At 43.6% G+C, this 26,180-nt stretch overlaps 1 protein-coding gene across 3 annotated transcripts in view; it reads right to left on the minus strand.

The window, feature by feature from the left end:
• Window positions 1-26,180, minus strand: part of HECW2 (HECT, C2 and WW domain containing E3 ubiquitin protein ligase 2) — a 423,985-nt gene that overhangs the window by 29,406 nt on the left and 368,399 nt on the right. For all 3 annotated transcript variants that reach the window (XM_075179947.1, XM_075179946.1, XM_075179948.1), the window contains 2 exons: window positions 16,465-16,594; window positions 1,456-1,602 (listed from right to left, as the gene is read on the minus strand). In XM_075179947.1, coding sequence (XP_075036048.1) covers window positions 1,456-1,602; window positions 16,465-16,594 — 277 coding nt within the window. The remainder of the gene's footprint in view (window positions 1-1,455; window positions 1,603-16,464; window positions 16,595-26,180) is intronic.

The raw sequence follows: 26,180 nt of genomic DNA on the forward strand, positions 1-26,180 counted from the left end.
GTTCGGCGTCTTCAGTGCTTAAATTTAAAGCGGCGCTGCCTTGTAAAGGGAAGTTTCCCTCTACAAGGCAGCGCCGCTTTCAATTTCAGCGCTGAAGACGCCAAACTCGCGGGAGTTCAAGAATCCGGAGGTTAATACATTTACCCCTGAATGTTTACAATTTTCCTTTAATTTTTTTCTTTCCTCATTTTTATTGTGGATTAAACCCAAAGTCTCAAGTTTAAATTTGGGGGATTTTAATAGATGAAATGCATAATGACATGAGACTTAGCACACTGCCTGTTTAGTCAATAACATTCATGCTGTGTTCATTTTATTTTACTATTATCATTTTCCCTTGATGTGGTCAACATTGCTCTAATGTGTATGACAAATTATATATTATGAAAACAAATAGCTGCTTATTTCAATGTTATTGGTAAAACTCAACACTACAAATTATTAGACTAACAAATAGTTTGCATTCATCTATTTTATACTTGTATGTATAAGTCTTGATAAATGCCGGATCAATTTTGCAGTAGAAAACAACCAATACAACAATGATCCTGAATATGTCCCATCACGTGCATACTTGCCTACTCTCCTGAAAAGTCAGGGAGACTCCAGAATTTTGAGTAGTTCTCCCGAACTCCCAGGAGAGCAGGCCACCCTTCTGCATCCTGTGCTCTATCCTTGTGACGTGGGCGGGATGTGAGGACTCAATGCTGTGATTCACGCCATTTTGAAGCTGCCCCCGGTAGTTTTGTGCCACAGGCTAGGGCTAATGTGTGGCAAGTATGGTCACATGGTATCATACTGTAACTAAACCTATGAATGATATTTTAGATATGTTCAAAGCAGACAAAGGCAATACTACAGCTCCCAACTTATAATAGCCAGTGAAAATATAAACGTGAAAAAGGTTCTGTGCACAGGACTGAACATTTGTAGAGAAAAAGATAAGAAATAAACCATATTGAAAAGGATAATTTTTCTCTATTAGTCAAAAATTACATTATAGTCACAGAGTATGTAAGTTTGAGAGCATACATATAAATGCTTTAAGTAATCTGTATAAATATAAGAACAGAAGGGAATACAACAGTACATCTACACCTGCAAAATGTTACCTCCTACAACTGCAAAACTGCTGTAAAATTAGCAGGTATTATAATAAAGATATCTTTTACAGTTATTTTACATAAATATATATATATATATATATATATATATATATATATATATATATATATATCTACAGTGGTCAAAGTGGACATTTAGAAGTGGTGGTATGGAAAAGGTAAGATAATGGAGTTTGATAGTATTACAATCAAAGCAGTAAGAGAAGTGGCATACCGTACACCAGCCCACTTTGAACAATGAATATGTGTGTATATATCTATATATATATATTATGTTTGACTCTGCAGTCCTTCTGTCATGTGACATACAATCAACCTTGAATTATTTTACCTCATAAAAGCCGCGAACGAGGCTGTCTGTCTGCTGTACAACTCCTCTTTCAATTCTCCACTTGACCATTTTTTCAATGTATTCTTTCTTATTCTTCTCTGTTACTGGTATGTTAGCACCCCCTGGCTTAAGTTCTCGTTCTGTAATCTTAAAAAAGGCAAACACATAATAGTTGAATCTTAACTTTATTTGTAAGCTTTACTTAGACACAACTGGACAAGTATTATTGTCATATATTTACTTATGACTATAATATTTTGCAGCACTGTACAAAACTTAGTTTAATGGAACATAAAATACAAATAGGACTGATTTAGATAAAGATGGCTCCTCTTACAAAAGGTCATAATGTAGAACAGAAGTGTACAACTTGTAGGGGTTCACAGAATGTGTTTTTAAGGTCCCCTGAGTAAATGCATATTTAATCCATTACAAATAACTCAATATTGCAATTCTGGGCCTCATTTTGATTTAAGAGCAAATCTCGCTAGAAGGTCGGAAAGCCATGGTGCATGGTGTTATGAATTTTATGGAACTTGGATTAATTCAAATAATAAACATGTACTTATGTTTATGCTTAAATAGTTAATAAAAGTTAATAGCCTGCAGAGAAATAGTCTGCTCAAACTAACAAAGAGGGAGATAAGGCAAATTTCTGTACCTGATTATATCAAGATACAAGAGAAACCAGATAAAACCAGATGTACTGTAGACCCCTGCAAGGCAAAACACTGTATGGGGGGAGACTCTAGAAAGGGTGTGTAACTAAAATCTGCCCAGCAACAGGAAAGTTATATAAGACTGTAAATACATTAATTGTTCTTCAAAATGCTGCTCCGTGCTTTTGCTTATGAATTTGACTTAATTCTGCTTGGTAAAAACCTAGCTATAATAGCGGGGCAAATGTAAAATGTATGGACAGATTTGGAGATGGGAGAGGGGCATATCATAGTTCAACTCTAAATAGCAGTGTGAAAATAAAGCTACACAGCGCCTGCAGGCATTATTTTTCCGACCATTAATTTTTTTTTTCTTGCATCAAAACATGGTCTAGCCAGCTGCAAATGTGCACTCTTCAGCTTAATTTTCTTTCTAAATGAGGCTAAGGGCTAGATTTACTATCAGGCGGGATGCGTGGCGGCTTGAAGCCGCGGATTTACGAATGGGCGCATTTCATCTTCAATTTGAAGCCGCCGGCGATGTCACGGCGGGATGTAATGCTCAAAGCCGCCGGCAGCTTTAAATAGAACATGGCGCTTTTGCTTTAAATGACGGCGCTTTCGCGTGATGGCGGTTTTTTTGAAAATTACACCTGTCTCATGGCCTGTTACTATTGGCTACTTTCAAAGTCAGGAGATTTGACATCACAAGCCCTATATAAATCACTGGCCTGCCACTTTTTCTTTGATAGGGTTGTGAGGAGTTTTGAGAGAGGAGTTTGGTGGTTAGTGCTTTTGAGAGAGTTGGAGTTAAGTGGTTTGGTGGTGCGATTTCTGCTTGAACTGTGAGTAGTCCTGTGCTAGTTTTCAGTTGCGTGCATTTATTTTAATTTTTTTTTTCTGTCTTGTATTTTTTGTATTTGACTTGTCCTTTGTCTGTGTTACTTGTGTATGATTATGTTGAGAGTGTGTCTGTAGTTAGTGTAGTTTGTCCTTTGTGTTTGTAAGTCTTTCTGTGTTTTGTGTTTTTCACATTTATTTGTAAATATGTCCAGAGAGAGGAGGGGAGCAGAGGCTGAGGAGAGGGAGATGGAGGTTGAGGGGACAGAGGAGGGTGGGGAAGCCTTTGAGGAGTCAGGAGAGGGCAGGAAGACCAAGACAGGGAGGAATGTTCGTTTCTCCCATGATGAAAAATTGTGTGCTGGTGCACAACATAGTTCCGTGCTATGAGCTCATCTTAGGCAACCTGGCAGCCCAGACTCCTCTAAGGCTGCGTCACCAATTGTGGGGGAGAGTATGTGATGCAGTGAATGCGGTGGGCCCACTAAAGCGGGCAGTGGCGCACTGCCGCAAGCGCTTCTCAGATATCAAGAGAAGGCTTAAAGAGAAAATGGGGGAGGAAAAGAGGGCAACAAGACGCACGGGTGGTGGCCCCCCTCTTCGCATCACTTATGAGGAGGATCTGCGCCAGATAATGCCGCCAGAGATTGTCGAGGGGATAAATACAGATTCACCCTCGTTTGCCCAAGTAGCTGGTGAGTTATTTGCCTTTTTTTACTCTAACAGTTTTAAAAGGACACTTTTTTTTTATAACTGTTTTTTTATTTGCAAACACATTTTTCCAAACAACTGTATATTTGTAAATTGCTTTTTGCTGCAAATACATTGTATGCTTTTTCTAATACATCCAGATTCGCCAGGACCGCAGTTAACTCCCAGTCCGAGGTCTACACCTCCACCTTCAGTGAGAGATTCTGTCCCAGAAGAGCAAGCAGGTGCGTGATTTCTGTTTTGGAGAGAAATAATGGAGTTAGTAGATTTTCTGTGCAAATGTTGGTGTTAATGTTATATTTCGTTACTTTTAAATGGTTTGCAATGAGAACATAAGGCTACATTTACTAAACTGAGATGTTGCCTATAGCAACCAATCAGATTGTAACTTTAATTTATTTATTGCATTCTTAAAAATGACAGTTAAAATCTGATTGGTTGCTATAGGCAACATCTCCAGTTTTTCAAGCACGCAGTTTAGTCAAAATACCCCAGCATGTACTACACAGAGGGAGTACTAAAATAATATTAGCTTACCCCAAAGCACGGTCTAGCAGCATTTGGCTGTCTGCATCATCATATTTGTATGTCAAAAAAACTTTGCATTTTTAGTCCCCTCAGCCATACATAGTCCAAATGAGATTGTGTACGCAAGTGAAAAAAAGTGCATCCTTAAGCAGGTAGCATAGGACAAGAAATCAGGAATGCAAACATTGTTAAAAAATCTGTAGTTGCACAAGATTATTCTTTTCTATCCAGTGTTCAGAATGCAATATACAAACATATTATATCATATACACTTACTGTGATTTTTCATACACAGGGCCGTCTTCATATCAGGCACCTCAGCCGGAGTCCCTGCAAATGTCCCCTGAGCCAGAGGATCAAACGTTAATCACCCTGCAAACAGTGGATGCCCCTGTGTCTGGCCTCCACGAGCTTTCACCTGGGCCTGCAGAACCACCATCACACCAGCAACCTGCACCTCCAACTATGGACCCAGCAAGAGAAATGGCGCAGGCTATTGGCCTTTTTCAGCAGCAGCAATCCAGCTTTATGGACAGTCAAACTAGGCACATGTCACACATTGTGGCCCATTTGAGGCGGGCACACCGCACCAGTAGCCAGATCCCTGCTGCATTGAACCGGATTGCATCTGCTATGGAGCAGTCTAATGTCTCTATGACACAAATGACTGGGGATGTGGAGGCCTTACATTCCTCAGTTAGGGAGGGTAATGCCAATGTGATCCGCCTGGCAGGGAAAATCCAACAGGAAATTGTGACCCGTTTCCCTGCACCGATGTCATCAGCCACCACCAGTACCGCTAGCACGCCAAGTAGATCTGTGCTGAGTACTCCTCCAAGGAGAGGTGCTCGCACCAGGGGTGGCCGAGGGAGAGGAGTGGCTCCAGACCTACAGATATGCCAGCAAAAAGGCGTCGCTAGTGTAATTTTTTTTTGGGGGGGGGGGTTATGTTTTATACATTTATTTCTATTGTGTTGTAATGCAATAAATGCAGTTACATTTCAATGCACACTGTCTTTCTTTTCTGCAACTGAAACAAGAGTATACTGCTTGTAAAAAACAATGCACTATTTCCACTTACACATTGACTTCTGCCTGTAACTTTTCAGGGATGTTCACATTTACCACATGAGGAGTACACACTATCCTCTTTTTAAAGGTTCCAATTTCCAAAACAATTTAAATAAAAAAAAACATTGCACTCACATCAAACACATTTTACAGCAATAAATGTTTATCCTACTATGCACTTACATGTAAAGTAGTTTGTAATGATACGGTCTCTAATCTGCCTTCCGCCCTCTGTGCTCTGCACATTACCAGATGTCACAGGGAGCCCTTCTTCTTCACTGTCTACTGCAATAATCGGTGGGGTAAGTTGATGTAAAGCCGGGCTATGGAGCAGACAGCAAGCCAGGACAATCTCAGATACCTTTTCAGGTGCATACATAAGCACCCCACTAGATTTATCAAGGCACCTGAACCTGGTTTTCAAGAGTCCAAAGGTACGTTCTATGACACCTCTAGTGGCTATGTGTGCCTCATTGTATTTGTGCTGTGCAGGAGTCTGAGGATGCAGCAGAGGAGTCATGAGCCAGGAGCGACACCCATATCCTGAATCTCCTGCAATAAAACAAAAATGTTAGCTACCATTTAATTTGAGAATGTTGTACAGCAGTACGCACATGTGAGGCAATTTGACCAATGATAAGGGATATATAAAACATGGTAAATACATACCCAAAAGCCATCCCTCCGGCATTTCACCACTTTCATGTTTGGCATAAAGGGTAGACTGTCTGAGGATAAAGGCGTCATGACATGACCCAGGATAGCCTGCAACAACACTCATTATACGCTGGTTAGCATCGCACACAACCTGCACATTCAGGGAGTGGTAATGATGGCGATTAACAAAAACCTCTGCCCTGTGGTGAGGTGGTCTCAGGGCAATATGAGTGCAATCTATTGCTCCCATTACATTTGGGATACCTGCGACCCTATAGAAAGCTCCCTTGAGTTCATGCCACTGTGACTCCTGGCTGGGGAAGCTGATATATGTAGGGCACACTCTTTTAAGGGCACCTAAGACCTGTCCAAAATGCCTGGAAAATGTAGGCTGCGTTATGACAATCACTCTGGAGGACACAGAGTGAAAGGAACCTGTTGCCAAAAAGTGAACTGCACACAGTAGTTTGTGTAGTCCTGACACTGCATTAGAGCGGCTGGTTGTAGGCTCCAAATCTTCCTTCACTTGCTCAAAGTGTCATGAGGTTAGTACAATTGAGACGAAACATTTGTACTACCTCCACATCAGCCAAAGACTCCAGATTCAAACGCACTGTAAATGCACGTGGAGTGCGGGGTCTTCGCAGGCTCCGCGGAACAGATGCCAGCTGCTGTTCATTCTCCTCCTCCTGGTGCCTTTGTGCCTCCATCAGATAAAAAGCTGCAAACATACACTGGCAAGAATGCACCACATTACCTGCAAAAGCCATTCTCCAACAAACCCACACCTGAAAAATAATGAGGGGGACTTTTTGTAAGCATCATGATTAACTGCTGGCCAATAGACGGTGATTGTCTGTGATTTCTTCATCCAGAAAAAACATTTTTCACATTTGGATTGCATTAGTATTAAATTAAGGGTTAACTATGTAATGAAACATTGTGCATCCTAATTTCTTTGAGGCAGCAGTATTATAGTGGATTTGTTCAAAGGAAAAAACAACTAGAAAAGGAATGTTGAAATGAGAATTTACTATGCAATCATACAGGGTTAAAAAAACCAAAGAAAAACAAAAAAACAGTACCCTGAAATTACATGACACTTTGGCCATTTTCTAAACACAGTCCTAATGGAGCAATTATTGGACATGAAATAGGCCTTTCTCTTATGTTCTGATTGGCAAAATACCTCAAACAGCATACTGTTTGAGCAATCTCGCCGCTCACAAGCAGCTCTTTCATTTTGGGCAGCTCTTTCATTTTGGTCTTTTGAATGGCGGTTTTCCGGCGGCTTTATAAACCCCCTAATAGTAAATCCGGCTGTTTGTATGTTGAACATTGTTGAAACCGTTATGGCGCTTTCTAAAGAGGCGGCTTTGAAAAAATCATTTCTGGCCGGCGGGTTTAGCGTTAGTAAATCCGGCGATGGCTAAACCGCCGGCAAACCCTCCGAAAGTCGGCGGGTTTACAAACACGCCTGATAGTAAATCTAGTCCTAAGAATGTGCAGTTTGTGAAGCAATAGCTGAATTCTATGGTATCTTTCATTTGTAAGTTTCGTACTCCGCAGATTACTAGTGAGTAACAGGGGCGGAACAGTGCATCTCTGGGCCCCATAGGAACATTTGGTAGGAGTCCACTGCAGATTTCCCACCACCCCTCTGATCTGAGCAGAGAAGTGGCCATTTCTGAGAATGTCTGGTTTGGCATATGTGCCCTCTGCTCATGTGCTGTCTCTGAAGAGGTCTCCACTCTGCTCTATTGAGCAGGCTTGGCATACGAAATGAACACTCTGTGCTTCTTTTGGGCAGAGTTTCTAGACCTGGTTGCCCAAGGCAGCTGCTTTAGACACACTTCTGGAGCCCAGCAACTAAGCAAACACATGCCATAGAGCAAAGGATGCCTCAGATCGCTCCCACGGTTTATATATCGATTTATTCAGAATGCCCTATGTCAGACCTGTCCAACCTGCGGCCCTCCAGATGTTGTGAAACTACAAGTCCCAGCATGCCCTTCCAGCTATCAACAGGTTGTCTACTGGCAAAGCATGCTGGGGCTTGTAGTTTCACAACACCTGGAGGGCCGCAGGTTGGACAGGCTTGCTCTATGTGAAAGTCAAATAATTGGATGAAGTAAATGAAATGAATAATGTTTTACCGTGCTATTGCGAATAGTACACCATGTGTAATGACGCAATCGCACATATTAATAATACACACATTTAAATTTGCACTTACACTTGTAAATAATATACATTTATTAAAGTTCCAATCTACATTTATTTATTAGTAAAATGTATTAGAGATTATTTATACATAAATGATAATATATTAAAGGTATCTAAGGGTAAGGATATAGGAAATGTGTCATGTTAGTGACATTTTGATCTACACATTACCATGAGGAATCCGCTACTATCAACGAAACGATCGCTTCATGGGATCGCTAGTTATGAAAGATAAAGGATTTATGCTCAAAATGATATTGTGTTTGGAATGCAAAGATTTTGGTAAAAACTAGATTAGGTCAGTTCCCTTAGGCATAACATGTGCTCAGCTGTTGGAGTGAGGAATCCTTTGAACTGACCTATGATTTGCATTATACTGGACTGACCTGAACCCTGCACCAATGAAGACCTCTCATAGTATTATCTGGCATAATTGTGACATCATCACTGTTTATGTTAATTCAAACTGCATATAAGCAAGCTTCCTTGGCCCATTGTTCTCTACCGTCCTGACTGCAGACTACATGGACCTGGAGCCAGGTGAAATGCTAGCAAAAATGTAATGTATTCGGTTTTTATATTTTCCTGCTTTATTATATTTTTTATGCGTTTTTATGCCTTTTATGGCTTGCTGTAAATCCTGTGTAAATATGTTTTTTTACCCCAAATCCACCAACCAGGGGATGGGAAGAGCCCCTAGTGCTTTACTAATGGGGTTGGGTATCCCTAGGTGGGAGGGGTCTGCTTTTTGGTAACAGAATGGAGGTTCTTATAATAAACTTTTTCTATTATGGTCCTTTTCTTGTCTTTTGTGTTACTTCTGCCTTAATGTGGTTCTTGTGACGAACCAGGATTTTTTCTTAAGCACTGCTGGAGTTGTTGATCAAGGTGCCGGACTGAAATAGATATGGACTGTTCCCAAAATGTACCACAAACACACTTATAATAGTATACAGACATTTCAAACATTTAACATATATTACAAAAGGGTCTTAAGCGAGGCAGCATTCTAAGAGAGCTCTGTACAACTGGCTGAAAACAACCTAAAAATAGGGTTTATCTGTCCCCTAAAAACCCCTCTGATTGCTATCATCCCAGCAGAGGAAACAACTGAAGTGGATAGACTCCTTTAAACGCAACCGCACCACCCGAACGGGGACGGCCGGCCTGTCGCCCGTCCGCAACAACATCTAAGCGGCCGTTCAACGCCACTACCCGGCTTCCCCGCGGTCACCGCAGTTACCCGCTGCCCCCCTGTACCTGCGGACTTCCATCTGCCGCCAATCGGAGACCATCTCCGGGAACGGACCCACTTCCAATTCAGCGCCGGACCTCGAGTGCCTGTGGAGCCGCGGGTTGCCCACTTCCGGTGGGGGAGGCCTGCTGAGAGGCATTGAGCTGAGGCACTGTTCCGTGGACAGACTGGGCGCTGGACACTGCGAGTGCACAGGGGCTGATGTGTTATAATCATTGTGATACCACCTCTACATGCTGGCACCCTGGGACGGGCTCCTTATTGCAGGACTCTCACAGGCTGACAGGTTGGTGAATATTCTAACGGTAAAATACAGTGTGGGCGCAGGTTTATAGCGTGGGAGACACACAGAAAAGTGGTGATCCATGGTCGGCCGACCTGGTCTTTTTTACCCACATCTATCCTGATTGGAGAGCTACTGCTATCGTGTGAACTCTTTGGTTACTACACTGCCTGATATCCCTTCCATTATACAACACTGCTGACACCTAGTGGTGACCAAACAATACTACATCGATCATTTCCTCAAAAAGGAACTGTATCAGAATGGCACCTAGTGCCCCAGCGGTTCAGTGGATGGGCAGATGCTGAGGTTTCCCCGGCTACTCCTGTTATGCCGCTGCAAGCACACCTCATGTATTCCTGTGCATGACATGGCTGTCTAGACCTCAAATGGGGGGGGGGGGGGTCTAGTGACAACTAATCCAAATGCTATAGTACGGACGAAGAAAAACAGTTTTTGTAACCTGCTAAGGATATCGGTCGGAGGCCCAGATGGGCAAGGATAAAAAAGGTTCCACCAAGAAAGCTTCTACACAACCTGTGGCTACACCCCAGCGCTCGAATTTACGTGCCTTTCTGAAATCTTCATCTGGATTTGAAGCAAGCGACATGGCGTCATCCACTAGCGGGCATCCACACCCGATTCCCCAGTAGCCGTCTCCCAGGCCACTGAAACTTCTCCCGCCAAAGACCAGCTAGAGCTATCCCAGATTATGGGCATGCTTCGGACCCTGCCTACCAAACAAGAGGTCCCTTCCAAGAAGGATTTAGAGATGTTGGAGACCAGGTTGAAGGAGGCGGTCCGCCAAGAGGTGGCTACACTCCAAGCGGATCTGGCGCACATGGGTCACCGGTTGGTGGCTTTGGAGGAGAGCAAGGAGGCAGAGGAAAGCTGTTATACCACCCTCCAATCCACAGTTACAGCTCAGAAAAAAGCCCTACAGTGGCTGCATTACAAGATGGATGATATGGACAATCGAGGTCGCAGAAACAACCTGAGGATAAGGGGGTTGCCTGAGGACGTCCCCTTACAAGGTCTGGTGGACGCTCTCACGAAAATATTCAATGAGATACTAGAAATGCCATCGGAGAATGTCATCACCTTTGATAGAGCACATAGGGCATTACGTCCACGAGGGGCTCCCTCAGAAAGACCCAGAGATGTCATATGCCGCTTGCATTATTTCACACAAAAAGATGAGATCGTGCGGAAGCTGCGATGCTTGAATGGCCTCCAATTCAACGGTCATGAGATCCAGGTCTTTCAGGACTTATCATGGCACACGCTCCAGCAAAGGCGGATGCTAAAGCCCCTCACAGAAGAATTACGGAAGAATAACATTACGTATCGCAGAGGCTTCCCCTTCCAGCTGCAGGTGGTCCATGAAGGGAAATCGGCTGCGCTGGTGGAACCGTCAGGCCTCTTGGATTTCTGCTCATCACTGGGTATCCCAAAGGTTACACTTCCAGAGTGGAAAGAGTCCTTCTCCCACTCGACGCTGATGGAGGCTCCTCAGGGAGCGGAAAGGTTCCGACAGGTGGGCAGGTCAAGGAAGGGCCCTCAAAAGCGCCAAAGTCAACCGAGCCAGGAAGGCACTTCACCAACTAATAACAGACTCAAGAGTCCAAATGCTACAGGGAGTGGATGTAGGAGGACCTGATTTGCTTGCCACATTGTGTTCCTAAACAATGGACACAGTAAAGAAGCCTCGCAGACAAGCCAGTTGTCCTCTGTTTCCTTGTCTCTCCCTTCCACCATACCCCTCCCCTTCTCTCTCCTTCCTGTATCTGTTCCCACAGGTCGGAAGTGCTACATCATCAGGAGAAGGGTCAGCAAACCACAGAAAAGAACGGACAGCTAAATGTGGTCTGTTTCTTTGAGGAGGGTTGGGTGGAGGGGGGGAGGCTGCTCCCTGCAGAATGTTTTTCAAGTATATTTGCAAAGTTATGACTGTTCTGGTCCTTGCCTATATATATATACATATATATATATATATATATATATATATACATATATATATATATATATATATATATATATATATATATATATATATATATATTCTTTGACCGCCTGTTTTCAGTTTTCGATATGTTAGGTTACACATTTTCTCACTAATAAGTTTAAATAACAGTACAGAAGAATTGTTTTACAAAGTTATCACTGACGTTACACCCCCCCCCCCCAGTACCCCCTGACCCGCAAGAGTTTTTTTCTGAGGCTTCAGAGGTCAATGGCCTCTCATGTTTCCCCGGAGCGGGCTGATATTCCTGTTTAAAGTAGCTAATATTATTTACAAATGTTTTTGTTATATGCATTTTTCTTCTCCTTGTCCCTCTTTCCTACCCCCCTTTTTTCCCTCTTCTCATCATACTCCGCTACCACTTCCCTGGGTTACACAGACACATTCCCCTCAGAGCAGCTGCCGCACCATCATATGTTCCATGTTCCACTCAGATGAAAAGGGATAAACTTAATTGTATGACCCTTAATGTCAAGGGTCTTAACATACCAGAGAAGAGATCTAGGCTTCTAAGGGATCTCATAGCAACAAAAGTAGATGTGGCTTTTTTACAAGAGACACACTTTAAGCAAGGTGCTGAGCCTCGTCTTCGTAGCCAACATTATCCGCACATTTTCACATGCAATAACCCCGACAGCAACACATTAGGTGTAGCCATTCTTCTTTCCAGGCGACTACAGGTCAAAGATATGGCAATTCACAAATTGCAAGCTGGCAGAGGTCTAGCCCTGACCTGCAAAATTTTTGACCAGTCCTTTACCCTGGTGACTTTATATGCGCCTAACCACAATCAACCTGTTTTCCTAGAAACCATCTTAGACAGGGTGGACCCGCTGCGGGAAGGTATTCTTGTTCTAGGAGGAGATTTCAACTGGGTGGTTCATCCTGCCATCGATGTCTCATCAGGGCTGACTAGATATTCCGGCAAATTTTACCACAAGGTGAGACACACCATGCATGGGCAGCAGCTGATCGACACATGGAGGTTTAAACATCTAACGGAGAGAGATTATACTTTTTTCTCCCACCCACACAACATTTGCTCCCGACTGGACTACCTTTTCCTATCACATAATCACTTAGATCTGATAAGGGAAGCAACAATAGGTCAGGTTACTTGGTCGGACCACGCTCCGGTATACTTGTCCCTTTCATTACCCCAACCTGGCCACAGGCCATTCACGTGGAGGTTAAACGAGCTTCTGATCCAGGAGAATTATAGTAAATCCCAAATCGAGACAGAACTGGATGACTATATACTTCATAACGACACCCCTGACATATCCAAAATCTCACTATGTGAGGCCTATAAATGTGTTATTCGGGAAAAGATGATCCAGCTAGGCACATTCATGAAAAAACAAAAGATAGCATACGTGACCTACTACTGGAAAAAATTAAATCTCTTGAAATGAGACACAAAGTCTCTAGAGAGTCAGAAACTCTCGCTGAGCTAGCGGAAGTGAGAAAAACCCTTAATAGATTGATGTTGGGTAGGATACAGCTGGACTATCGTAAATGCCGAAATCAGTTTTATCAGTGGGGTGACAAGCCGGGAAAACTTCTGGCCCGAGCCCTACAAACTCAGAAAGCCCAGCTGTATATACCACACATTAAATCAGAAACCGGGAAGCTATGCGTTACCTCCTCTGACATAGCTAAGACGTTTCACGCATATTATTCTAATCTCTATAATCTCAACAGTAAGGTGTCGCCGACAGAGCGCTCTGTTAAGATGGAATGCATAGCTAATTACCTAGAGAGGGTTCAGTTTCCCACGTTAGATATAGATACCATACAAATGTTGGAGGCGCCTTTCACGTCTGCGGAACTAGAGGAAGCAATCAAAACGACACCCTCAGGAAAAAGTCCTGGGCCAGACGGTTTCACAATATCTTACAACAAAACCTTTAAAGCCAAACTGATACCACTCATGCTTCAAGCCTTTAATGCGATTTCCGCCCAATCCCACTTTTCACATCATTCTTTGTCAGCCCACATTACAGTATTGCCTAAAGAGGGAAAAGACCCAGCGCTTTGTCCAAGCTATAGACCTATATGCTCAATGTGGACATTAAATTATACGCTAAACTTATAGCAAACAGAATGAAGTCACTGTTACCTAAAATTATCCACTCAGATCAGGTAGGATTTGTCCCAGGGCGCGAGGCTAGTGACAATACCACTAAAATAATTGATTTGATCCAGCATGTCACCTCTACCAGTAATTCAACCGTCCTACTATCCACAGATGCGGAAAAGGCATTTGATAGAGTCGACTGGGATTTTATGCAGAGGACACTCAGGCATTTGGGTTTGGGGCCCGTGGGACTGGCAAGAATCCAAACATTGTACACACTCCCGACGGCCAGAGTTAGAGTTAATGGAGATCTATCAGAACCCGTTAAAATAGGCAACGGAACAAGGCAGGGTTGCCCCCTCTCTCCCTTGATTTTCATCTTATGTATGGAGGCACTCGCGCGGTCAATTAGAGCAAACCCGGATATCTCCGGAGTCCGGATGGGAGGGAGAGAATTTAAACTAGCACTCTTCGCGGATGACCTTCTTGCAATCCTCACGATCCCAATTGTCTCTATTCCGAACTTAGTTTCGGAATTCCGTACTTTCGGAGAGCTATCCAATTTTAAAATTAACTTCTCAAAGTCAGTGGCCCTCAATATTTCCTCTCCACCTAACGTAATTGAAGGCTTGAAGTTGGCTTTCCCCTTTGCCTGGCACCCCACACATATTAAGTATTTGGGAGTGATCATAAATAAAGACAACTCAAAGATTTTTGCAGATAACTTCCTACCCATTACTGCAACTATACGTTCCAACTTAAGGGACTGGCTACAGAAGGACTTTTCCCTGATGGGTAGAGTTAATATTGTAAAAATGAACCTACTCCCGAGAGTTCTATATCTCCTTCACACACTCCCAATCCATCTCCCCACTTCATGGTTCAATGAGCTACATAAGGCCATCAGACATTTTGTTTGGAGGGGCAGGAAACCTCGGTTCAAGCATGACATATTATATAAGCACAAATGTGACGGTGGTCTTCAGCTGCCACATTTTTCAACATACTATGATGCGGTTATGCTGAACAGGGTTCTTGACTGGACAAGAGGAGGAGGAGACAGACAATGGGTTTGGATTGAGGATTATGTATTAGACACAGCTATTGATCTTGTCCCATGGCGGTCTTCTCTTCCAAAGATTAAACACCCGACTATCTCTCATACCCTGGCCAGATGGTCAAAGCTGCGAACTACTCCAAACATTTCCACAAAACACTCTCCCCTGACAGCACTTTTTGACAATCCAGATTCCCCCCCGGGCCTCGCAAGACAGTCTTTCCAACATTGGATCCAAGTGGGGAAAGCCCGTGTCGGCCAGCTGGTGGGCAGGTCTGGAGTCATACCTTTTGCCGATTTACAGGCAAAATGGGGCTTACCCAATGTGGAAATTTGGAGGCATATTCAATTGAGACACTTTGCAGGTTTGTAGGGGAGTCCGCGAGGAGGCAGGTAGGACGTGCACGCAGTTTGAGACCCTATGCACGGCGGCTCAACGCCCCAGGCATACATTATCATCTATATATAAGATCTTGATAGTACATCTATTCAAAGCGCTACCCAAATTCACCAGGGACTGGGAGTTAAACATGGACATACCTGAGTCAGAATGGGGAGTCATATTTCAGTGCACTCAAGCCAGTTCAATTAGTTTAAGAGTGGTTGAAACACACTACAAAATATTAACAAGGTGGTACCGGTGCCCAAGCCTCTTGGCAAAGATGTTCCCCGGGGTCCCAGATCTCTGCTGGAGATGTCAAGGAGCTTCGGGCACCCCTTTACATATATGGTGGGAATGCTCGGCAATCACACCTTTTTGGGATGCGATTATTCTTATCTCCAAATCAATTGTGGGAACCGATTTACCAAACTGCCCAAGATTTTGGCTACTCAACGATACTAACATGCCAGTCTCTCAATACAAAAAGTCCTCGGTAAAATTTCTCAATAGTGCTGCCAAGGCTGTGATTCCGGTTCACTGGAAATCACCGTTAGCTCCCACTATAAAAGAATGGTTTACACGAATAGATTTTTATATGGTAATAGATGAAATAATCTATGCGGCAGAGGATAAAAATAGAGCTTTCTACGTAATGTGGTCGGAATGGATTGAATTTAAAGACTCAGTGTTGTTTGCTCAGTGGAATGTATGAAACCTAACTACCCCCCCCCCCATGTCTTTCCTCCCAACCTTCCCTTATATCTTTCTATCCCCCATCCCCCTTACTTTCTTTTATTATTTTTATATAAGAAAGGTTAAGCAGATATATGCCACTTTAGGTGAACTTGCAATTGTTGATATGCAACAAAATACTTGAAGTACTATATTCATGTGTTAATACTGTTGCATACACATGTATATGCTGTTTCACTTCAATAAAAAGAGATTACATAAAAAAAAGGGTCTTAAGTGCTATCAATCCCTGTAGTATCAATGCTGCAATTACAACACCTGTTTAATGAACAAAGAAAAAAGGAAAAACCCTAACAAGGCCATTAGCAGCCCCATAAAAACCTTTGGGCACATAATTAAAAACTTATCAGTGAGGTTGGGAGAGGAGAGGAACTTCAATCTTCAGAATGTTTAACCCTTGTGTCCCCCATATAGGATGTAGGAGAAACATTGTTTATTTAGCCATCTACATATATTGATCAGACTACCAACAAAATATCTATACCTGTCCAAATACTTCTTCGTTGACAGTGAATGTAAGGTCCAGAATATCATGGATATCGTTATCCTTCATCCATTGCAGACTCTGATGGAACTCCTCATCCAGATACTCCAAATCACTCAAATCACAAAGTCTACAAGTGCATAAAATAAAGGCAATTAGATATACTGGTTGACACAGCACTAATCCCCACTATGTCCATCTTCTGAAACATTATAGAAATGAAAGAAAATGTTTTTTTAGATAAAGGAAAATGAAACATTTATTGTTAGCTTGACTTTCCACAGCAGCCTTATTTAAATTAAAATATAATTATTTATGTCCCTTTGAACAGACATCCAGCTATTTTCTCAGATGCACAATGCTTTAGGTATCTGTACTCACCACCTTTTCTTACCCATTCTGGTGCAATATAAGATAGAGGAGCTTCACTCTCTATTACCAGTACATGAGCAAAAATATCAGCTTACAGTAAAGAGATGAAATATCAGACTGACTCATTTATTTAAAATAATACAAATATTTTTTTGATACTTTCTATGGCATAGTTGCAAACTGACACTATTTCCCAGGCACAGTCCAAGATTTTAAAATGAGTGCCTGGAAATGGCCCAATTTTTCAAATATCACCTACTGCACAGTACAATTATCTTTATTCTGCATATTTAAGAAATGTTCACTACCCTATTCTTATTTTATAAGTTGAAAATTAAAAAGTGAAACCAATATAGCTAAAAATACAGTAGCCAAGTTTAGAAAACAAGTTATGGTAGAGGACTGTAGTGCATAAATCATCTTCCCCAGTAGTGGAACTACCATTGGTGCAGCAGATGTAGTCTAATGGGGCACATGGAGATAATCGGGCCTGCTGCATGGCAGATGCAGAGGGTTGGGGGCCCCGGTTCCCTCCTCCCCGCACTGGAGCCCACAGCTCGCTAGTTCCGCCTCTGATCTTTCCACAAATATAAAACATCTAAAAATTTGTGAAGGCAATGAGAAATGATTGCAGTGGTGCCAAGGAGTGTCATCACACCACAGGTTTTTTAGAAGATCTACTGAAACACCATCTTCACTTCTGGACACAGTGGGCCTGAGTCATTAATGAAAGTAAGGCAAATAAAAGGAGCAAATGTTCTCTGGGACAAACCATGTTACAATGCAAGGGGTGCAAATCAATTTATTATTTTGCAGATAAGTTAAATACTGGCTGTTTTTTCATCTAACATACAAATACTTGCTAGTTTTAATTTTACACTGAAATTTAATGTTGATCTAGGACATGCCCTACCCCAACTATAAATCTGTCCCCACATTTGAAATTTACCTCCCCCTCTAATGCACAATGCCACATGGTTTTGTCCAAAGTTACTCATTTTCTTTGCTTTGCTCTTCTTAATGACTCAGGCCCAGTGAGTGTAACTGCTGTCCATTGTCATTGCTGTTACCATCTCTATTTCTCTTTTGGTGATCTCTGATACCTCCTTGGTGAGTAGCTGCCATCAAACATGGAGAAAAACTGTCCTAGCTGTGGGCATGACACTCAAGAAGAACACAGAGCTACACACAGTTACTTCAAACGGAGAGGTAACAACAAGAGTGTCCATGCAGTATAAAAGCAAATGTCTCCAATAGAACCAGCAGAGAAATTAAGCTCAGTTATGGTTGCCAGTAGCTTACTCTACAGTGAGTTGTTAATTTTTCAGGTCTTTTGTCTTCTGATGTCTCTATTAATTTTAACCATAATATCCCACCGCTAGATACACAGTAATGGCAGTTGCAATGACTGCTTTATTAGTTATTATTGTAGGCTGATATGGCCGCTGCCTAACAAAGTGTCAGTACTTTGCCCACCAATTGTTATTTCGCGACCTCCTGCATCATGTGTTACCCCAGGGCCGGATTAAGACACTGTGGGCTAGGGGTACTGTGAGGCCCCCTTTTTATCTGTCCCCAGGCTCAGTCACGAGGCCCCCTCCCCCTCTGGTAATGCCATAATCCATTTGCACATATTAAACTATACATTTTTTCTCTTATTTTTTTATCCTTTTTGCTATTTTTTCTGTCCCCAGGCCCAGTCATAATTACTTGTGGTCCACTGATCCTCTTCCCCATCCTCTCTTCACTGCAGTAGGAGTTCTTCAGTCACAGTGAGTGCAGGAGCGGTGCACAGTAAGCTCCTTAGTGAGGGGATCTCGTGAGAGTTGGACTATGACTCATAGTCTCACTCTCAGGAGATCTCACTAAGGACATTACTGCGCACCGCGCCCGCACTTACAGCGACAGCAGGCAGCTAAATACATCAGATTTGCTGTTAGCTGCTTGCCAGTCTCCCTAACCTGACAGTCAGAGCCAGCGTCGGGACTGCCCCCAACCCAATGAAGAAGAAGTTACACACAATAAAAGCGCCAATAAAACTTTTCTAGGGCCTCCCAGCTGCCCGAGGTCCATGGGCTTTAGCTCAGAAAGCTCTCGGGCTAATCGGGGGCCTGACTACACCTCTCAGATTGTAAGCATGTTTAGGCAGGACAATCTTTACCTCCTGTTTCACTGTATGTATTTTATTTGCGATGTGTCCTCAGGCACTGATTAAGAGTTCTGGCCACCCTAGGCTAAAATGCTCATAGCGCTCCCTCGCCTTCCACGCCAGGCTAATACGAGGTAAGTAAAAACAAACTCACCCGCAATTTTTAATCTGGCTTCCATCACACACCCCCAACCAATGTTTATGTTCCAGTGTTTTCAAAACTCAGCACCACTTTACTTTTTAAAAGGGTTGTCACTCTTTTCAGAACTGAGGCATGAACAAGCACTACTGAGGGTTAAGATGTGAAGGTGGAGGGGGCTGTCATGCCTGCGCCTGTTGCCATCCTTGTCTCTCCTACTCATTTTTCCTCAAGTGTCCGCTCATTGTCTTCAGCTTTTAACATGGCAATACATCAAGATTAAAACCTTTTTACTTTGGAGAACAACAACTCTCTTTTTTTATTTTCTTATTTCAAAATGAATTTGGTTTATAACTCTCCCTGTTACAATTTTGCATTCCCAAAAATGTTGCATCCCCTGTAAAAGCCTTGCGCACTAGGCTGCAGCCGAGTCAGCCTATTGGATATTCAGGCCCTGCATGTAGTGATCCCAATGTACAGCACTAAGTAATATGTCAGTGCTTTATAAATAAAATGATAATAGTAATAATAATAAAAAATATATGCTAAGTCAGTACTGTGTATAATACACTTATATACACCTCAGGAGCATAGCATGGGACTTGGGAGGATAGACTGGAATTGCTTACACATATGAATCTTTAAGCTTTGCATGCAGTTATATACTAACATGTGTAATAAATGTATACAATAAAAAATAGGATTTTTTTACTCACCGTAAAATCCATTTCTCTGAGTTCATTTGAGGACACTGTGACCATGGGGGTATATCAGGTGCACCTGAAGCTAGTTCACTTCATTAGTTAAACTATTCAGTGTGTAGCACATCCCCTATTTAGCCCCTTCCTTGTTCTGTTCTATAACAAAGCCCAACAGAGAAGGAAGGACTAACTAGGCATAAGAACAGAAAAACCTGATGAAATATATAGAATCAAACAGTAAGAGCAAAGGGAGGGCGCACAGTGTCCCCCTGTCAGGCCGTAGGCCTACCGAGGACTATAATAAAGCAGAACACTAACCGGTATTAGCACCACTGAACTAGCAGGTGCGGAGTCTAACGCACCCCTGATATTCGCCAGGGACCCCCGCAAGGAGGTTTGGACTTCGCTGCACAGGGTAAGCAGGTCGCGGCCCTACTAGCCAGTTGCCGGTGTAGTGTAGAAGGGTCAGACGGTCCGGGTCAAGCCAATCGGGAATGCAAGTTACCAGGGAGAATCCGGAGGAATAGTCAACAAGCCGAGGTCACAGAACAGTATGGGTCACACAGATAATAGGATGGTCGCCAAGCCGGGTCACAAGGGAGAGCAGGAACAGTGGAAGCACAATAGGGAACAATGGAGCAGGAGAACCAGGATGCTAGGTATAGAATCTGTTACTCTGGCACCCTAATGACGCCAGAGCCAGTTTTAAACAGGACAGGTAAGGAGGTGATTGGAGGAGCTAGGAGACGGGTATCCAGCGAGACAAGTAGGCGAGGCAGGGCGCATGCGCCCGACTGGCCCCAGAAGCGGAAGCCGCTCTCCGGCCCGGAAGGACGGCGTCCGTCCCCGACAGACAGGGGATCAGCGGGGACGGCGCATGACACCCCCATGGACTCAGATAAATGGATTTTACAGTGAGTAAAAAATCCTATTTCCTGCCATTGGGGGACACTGTGACCATGGGGATATCCCAAAGCTGCCCCTAAGGGTGTGATTGCTCTAAAAAGCTACACTTAAGACCTTGTGCCCAAAGTTAGCATCCTGAGATGCAAAGCCCTGCAACCTGTAAATTTTAGAATAGGTGTGGACAGAAGAGCATGTAGCTGCCTGTCACAACTGTTCGGCGAAAGGACCTTGATGGGCCGCCTGCGACGCACCCACTGCTATGTCTGCATGAGCCTTCAAACCAGCCGGCACATGTCTAGCCACCTCAATTTAAGCCTAAACAATCCAGCAAGCAACAGACTTCTTAGCTTTAGGCCTGCCTCGCTTGTATGCATCATACAAAACAAAAAGACTATTAGTCTTGAGAACTGAAACAGTACTTTCTAAATAACATTTGAAGGAACAGTCAGAAGAAGACGACCTAGGAAAAACGTAGGAACAATAAGATCTTGGTTCAAATAAAAAATGGAGATACCACTTTAGGCACAAAAGATGGCTCAATTAAGAGCTCTGAGCATCAAATTAAGATCCCAAGGTTCTACAGGCCATATTAAAGAGGAGCTGAACATGTTGGACCCCCTGAATGAATGTTTGCACATTTCTCAATAATGCCAACTTGCACTGAAAGAAAATTGAGAGCGCCGAAACCTACAACTTCAAAAAAGGTTAACAAGCAGGAAAGACTAAATCGCAAAGTGAGAAAACTGACTCTCAACACCATCGAACATAAGCTTTCTATACACATACTTTAATACCCGCTGAAGTATTGTGATTGGAGGGAACAGATACACCCGGCGTAACCTCCCCAGAAACTACATGGTATCCGTGTACCTCACCCTCGAGTCCCTGGATCTTGCGCAGAACTGAGGAACCTTAAAATCCAGGAGATGTAACCCTGGCTGACTCCAGCGCAAGACCAACTGAGAAAACACTTCCTTGAGAAGGAAGCATTCTCCCGGGTGGACCTTGGTTTTGCTTAGGTAATCTGCCTCCCAGTTCTCCACCCCTGAGAAGAAGACAGCTGATATTACTGGAACATGACATTCTGCCCAGGACATGACCCATGCTGTCTCTTGCATGGTCATGGCACTGCATGTTTTCCCCTGATAATATTGGTATGCTATCACAGTTGCACTGTCTGACTGGACTTTCAGGGGCTTTCCAGCCAGAATCCCCTGACTCCTTAAGAGCGTCCTGTAAATCGCTCTTAGTTCCAGGACACTGACGGGCATTAAGGGGTCCTGAAGAGACGAAAGTCCCTGGAACTGGAGAGGACCTATGACCCTTCCCCAGACTGGCATCCATGGTGGCTAAGGTCCACTCCCAACTATGGAAGAACTGACCCTATGATAGATTTGTTGTTCTCAACCACCACATGAGTGACTACTTTGTAATATGTACAAAGTGATGAACTGTCCAGGTGAAACGTGGACTTGGACCATTTATTGAAAGACACTGCCTCGAACAGACACCATGGTCCCCAGCAATTTCATGCAGCGAGAGAAGGGACACCTCCCATATGGCCTAATAAGGCCATGATTCTGTTTAGAACTGAAATGACTTTGTCCTCTGGGAGGAACCTTCTGACACTCTGTGTCGAAGTTAAGGTTGGTTAAACCTTACTTGTTGAGATAGAGTGAAGGAAATTGAGAATCTAGCCATAGCTCTCAAAAATGTGAATTATCAACTGGATGTTCTTTGGGTGCTCCGGTTTCGTCCCACACTCCAAACACATATTAATACATTAATTGGCTGCTATTACATTGACCATAGTCTCTCTTGGTCTGTATGTGTATGTTATGGAATTTAGACTATAAGCTCCAATGAGGCAGAGACTGATGTGAGCAAGTTCTCTGTACAGCGCTGCAGAATTAGCAACGCTATATAAAAAGCTGCTGCTGATGATGATGCATGTGCCAAAGCAGAGCAGAATCTTTTGACGTCTTTAATAACAAGTCGTCCAAGTAAGGTATGATTTATTACCTGAGAATGCAGGAGACTTGCCATAATGAACATACATTTTTGTAAGGACTCTTGGAGATGTAGCCAAGCCAAAGGGTAAAGCTTGAACTGGTAATGTTCATTATGCTATGCATGACGGAGTAAACACTGATGACTTTCTCATATGGGAATATGTAGAAAGGAATCTTTTATGTCTAAGGAGGTAAGAAACTCTCCTTTCAACATGATGGCAATGACTGACCACAAGAACTCCATCTTGAAAGGTAAAACCCAAACTTGTTTGTTGAGGGTCCTGAAATTCTAGATCAGATGAAATGATCCTTCCGGTTCTAGGATCAAAAAGAGATTGGAGTAAAACCCCAAACCTTTTTCTTAAGTTGGAACCGGAGCTATCAATTTAGACGCCAGAAGTTCTGGATAGCCTGTCTGTCACGTTACCAGAGAGACTTCAACTGGATCCTGATAGTTCAGCCGAGATTGACGTTACTTCAGCAAGGGGCGCGGAGTCTAACAAGTGAAAGGTGTTCACCAGTGATTCCCACAAGGGAATATGGGCTTTTGCGGCTTCCACTTGCAGGCCGCGGTCCCCTGGAGAAGTTCTCAGCGAACCACAACAGACGGAGCGTAGAATCAGGTAGAAGTAGTACTGTCACTTGATAGTGGCGTTTAGCCGGGAAGTTTGGCAGCGTTGCCACTTGGGAGAGGGAATATAGCTGGGATGTTCAGCAACGTAGTCACTAGGGAGCTGGTTAGCAGGAAAAGATAGTGTCGCCACTTGGAAGTGCTTTCACTGGAATCTCAGCAGCGTAGCCACCTAGAGGTGAATTCCCCGGAGAGATGTAGCTTGGCAGCTGAAGAAATAGCAAAAACACAGGAGCTGTTTCCAATCTTAAAGTCAGGGACTGACTGAAAGAACCTGCATTGAGTTCTGGTCAGAGGAGGTAGATATAGTGCAGTTCCTATTGGACAGCCAATAGCGGGCAGTGAGAACACATAAAACAGTTAGACAGTTCTGCGCATGCGCAGAACCACTGAGCGTCGAACAGAAGAAGGGGAGAGACAGCGCTGGATGGCTGCAGCAGCGTGGACCAGGTAAGTGAAAAAAAGAGAGAGTCTTGGTGGGGAAGGCCTCCGGGATCAGCGGACACACACGCCGGCTCCCGGGGAGACAGCGGGAGTCTGGCGTGTGACAGTACCTCCCCTTTAGAGGTGGGCACCAAACACCTAGGACCTGGTTTCTTCGGAAATCTGGAGTGAAATTTTTTCAGCAGAAGAGGAGCACAGATGTCTGCAGCCCGTACCCAGGAGCTCTCTTCGGGGCCGTACCCCTTCCAGTCCATTAAATACTTGATTGTTCCTCTAGAACTTTTGGAATCCAGAATATGGCTGATCTCGAATTCATCAGTTTGTTGGAGAGAAAGAGGAGTGGTAGATGTGACAGGAACAGTGAATCGATTAATAATGAGTGGTCTCAATAAGGAAATATGAAAGGCATTGGCAATACATAGAGTGGGTGGTAGCCGTAACTTAAAACAAACGGGACTGATTACTTGAATGATCCTATAAGGACCAATATAGCGAGGAGCAAGTTTCATACAGAGCACTTTAAAACGAATGTTCTTTGTAGATAACCACACCTTGTCGCCAACCTTCAAAAGAGGAATAGCTCTGCGTTTTTTATCTGCCGCCAGCTTGTAGCGAGTAGAGGATTTCTGAAGGGCCTTCCGAACTCGAGACCAGATGGATAGAAAGTCCTGTCGAAGAGTGTTAACCGCTGGAACTTGGGTGGGAGGGAGGGCTGAAATTTCTGGCATACGAGGATGGCCTCCAAATACCACGGAGAACGGAGTGGTTGATGTGTATTCGTGAAAGGAATTGTTATGAACAAATTCTGCCCAGGGTAGCAAATCCACCCAATTACTCTGGTTGGCTGAGGAAAATATCCTGAGAAACGTTTCAAGATCTTGATTGACCCTTTCCGTCTGGCCGTTGGTCTGGGGATGATATGCGGAAGAGAATTTCAGACGGATACCCAGAAGATGACAAAGGGACCTCCAGAATTTTGAGACAAATTGTACCCCACGATCCGAGACAATTTCAGCAGGACAGCCATGTAGTCGGAAAATTTCCTTTATGAAATGTTGAGCTAGACATGCTGAGGACGGAAGACCGATGAGTGGAACGAAGTGTGCCATTTTAGAGAAACGGTCCACAATAACCCAGATGGTATTAAATTTATTAGCTGGAGGTAGGTCAGGGATGAAATCCATGCTAATATGGGTCCACGGTTTGGTAGGTAGTGGAAGAGGGTGAAGTAGCCCTTGTGGAACCTGGCGGGGGGTTTTGTTTTGAGCACAGGTAGGGCAGGCAGCCACGAAATCTTTAACTTCGGAGTGGAATTTGGGCCACCAGTACTGTCGAAAGAGTAGTTCAGATGTTTTACGGGAGCCAAGATGACCTGTAAATCGTGAAGAATGACACCAGTGAAGAAGACTCTTCCGTAGATGAGGAGGAACAAATGTTTTTCCCTGGGGGGGAATAGGAGTTGAGGAAGTTGAGAATAATTTAATGCATTTAGAGTCCAGGATAGGATGTTCCAGCAAGGTGTCTGATCCCAAATTTTCTGGGAAAGCCCGGGATAATGCATCTGCCTTCTTATTTTTGATACCGGGTTTGAAAGTGACCCGCAGATCAAAGCGGGTAAAGAAAAGGGACCAGCGGGCTTGACGTGGATTCAGGCATTGGGCTGACTGGAGATAAAGTAGATTCTTATGATCCGTGAAGATCGTAACTGGGTGACGAGCCCCCTCTAGAAGATAACGCCATTCAGTTAGAGCCAACTTCATGGCCAGGAGTTCTTTATCCCCAATGGCGTAATTACTCTCTGCTGGCAGGAACTTGCGGGAGAAGAATGCGCAGGGATGGAACTTGCCTTGAATAGTTTTTTGAGAAAGAACTGCCCCCACACCGGTGGAAGATGCATCCACCTCTAGGAAAAAAGGAAGGGAGACATCGGGTTGCTGGAGGATAGGTGCAGATGAAAAGGCTCTTTTGAGAAATTGGAACACTTCTAATGCTTCTGAGGACCAATTTTGCGGAGTCGCCCCTTTTCGGGTAAGAGCTGTCAGAGGTGCCACAACAGAGGAGTAACCAGCAATAAACCGCCTATAATAATTGGACAAACACCGGAAACGTTGAATGGATTTGAGTGTAGTTGGTTGGGGCCAGTTGATTATAGCATGAACTTTTCCCGGGTCCATTTGTAGACTGGATCCAGAAACCAAATAGCCCAGGAAAGGCAACTTAGGGACCTCAAATATGAATTTTTCCAATTTGCAGAATAAATGGTTGGTGCGTAATCTGGAAAGAACCTCAGCCACATGTAGATGATGAGTGGAAAGGTCCCTGGAGAAAATTAGGATGTCATCCAGATATACTACTACATTGG

Source organism: Mixophyes fleayi, chromosome 7 (genome assembly GCF_038048845.1).
Source record: "Mixophyes fleayi isolate aMixFle1 chromosome 7, aMixFle1.hap1, whole genome shotgun sequence".
Taxonomy (NCBI): domain Eukaryota; kingdom Metazoa; phylum Chordata; class Amphibia; order Anura; family Limnodynastidae; genus Mixophyes; species Mixophyes fleayi.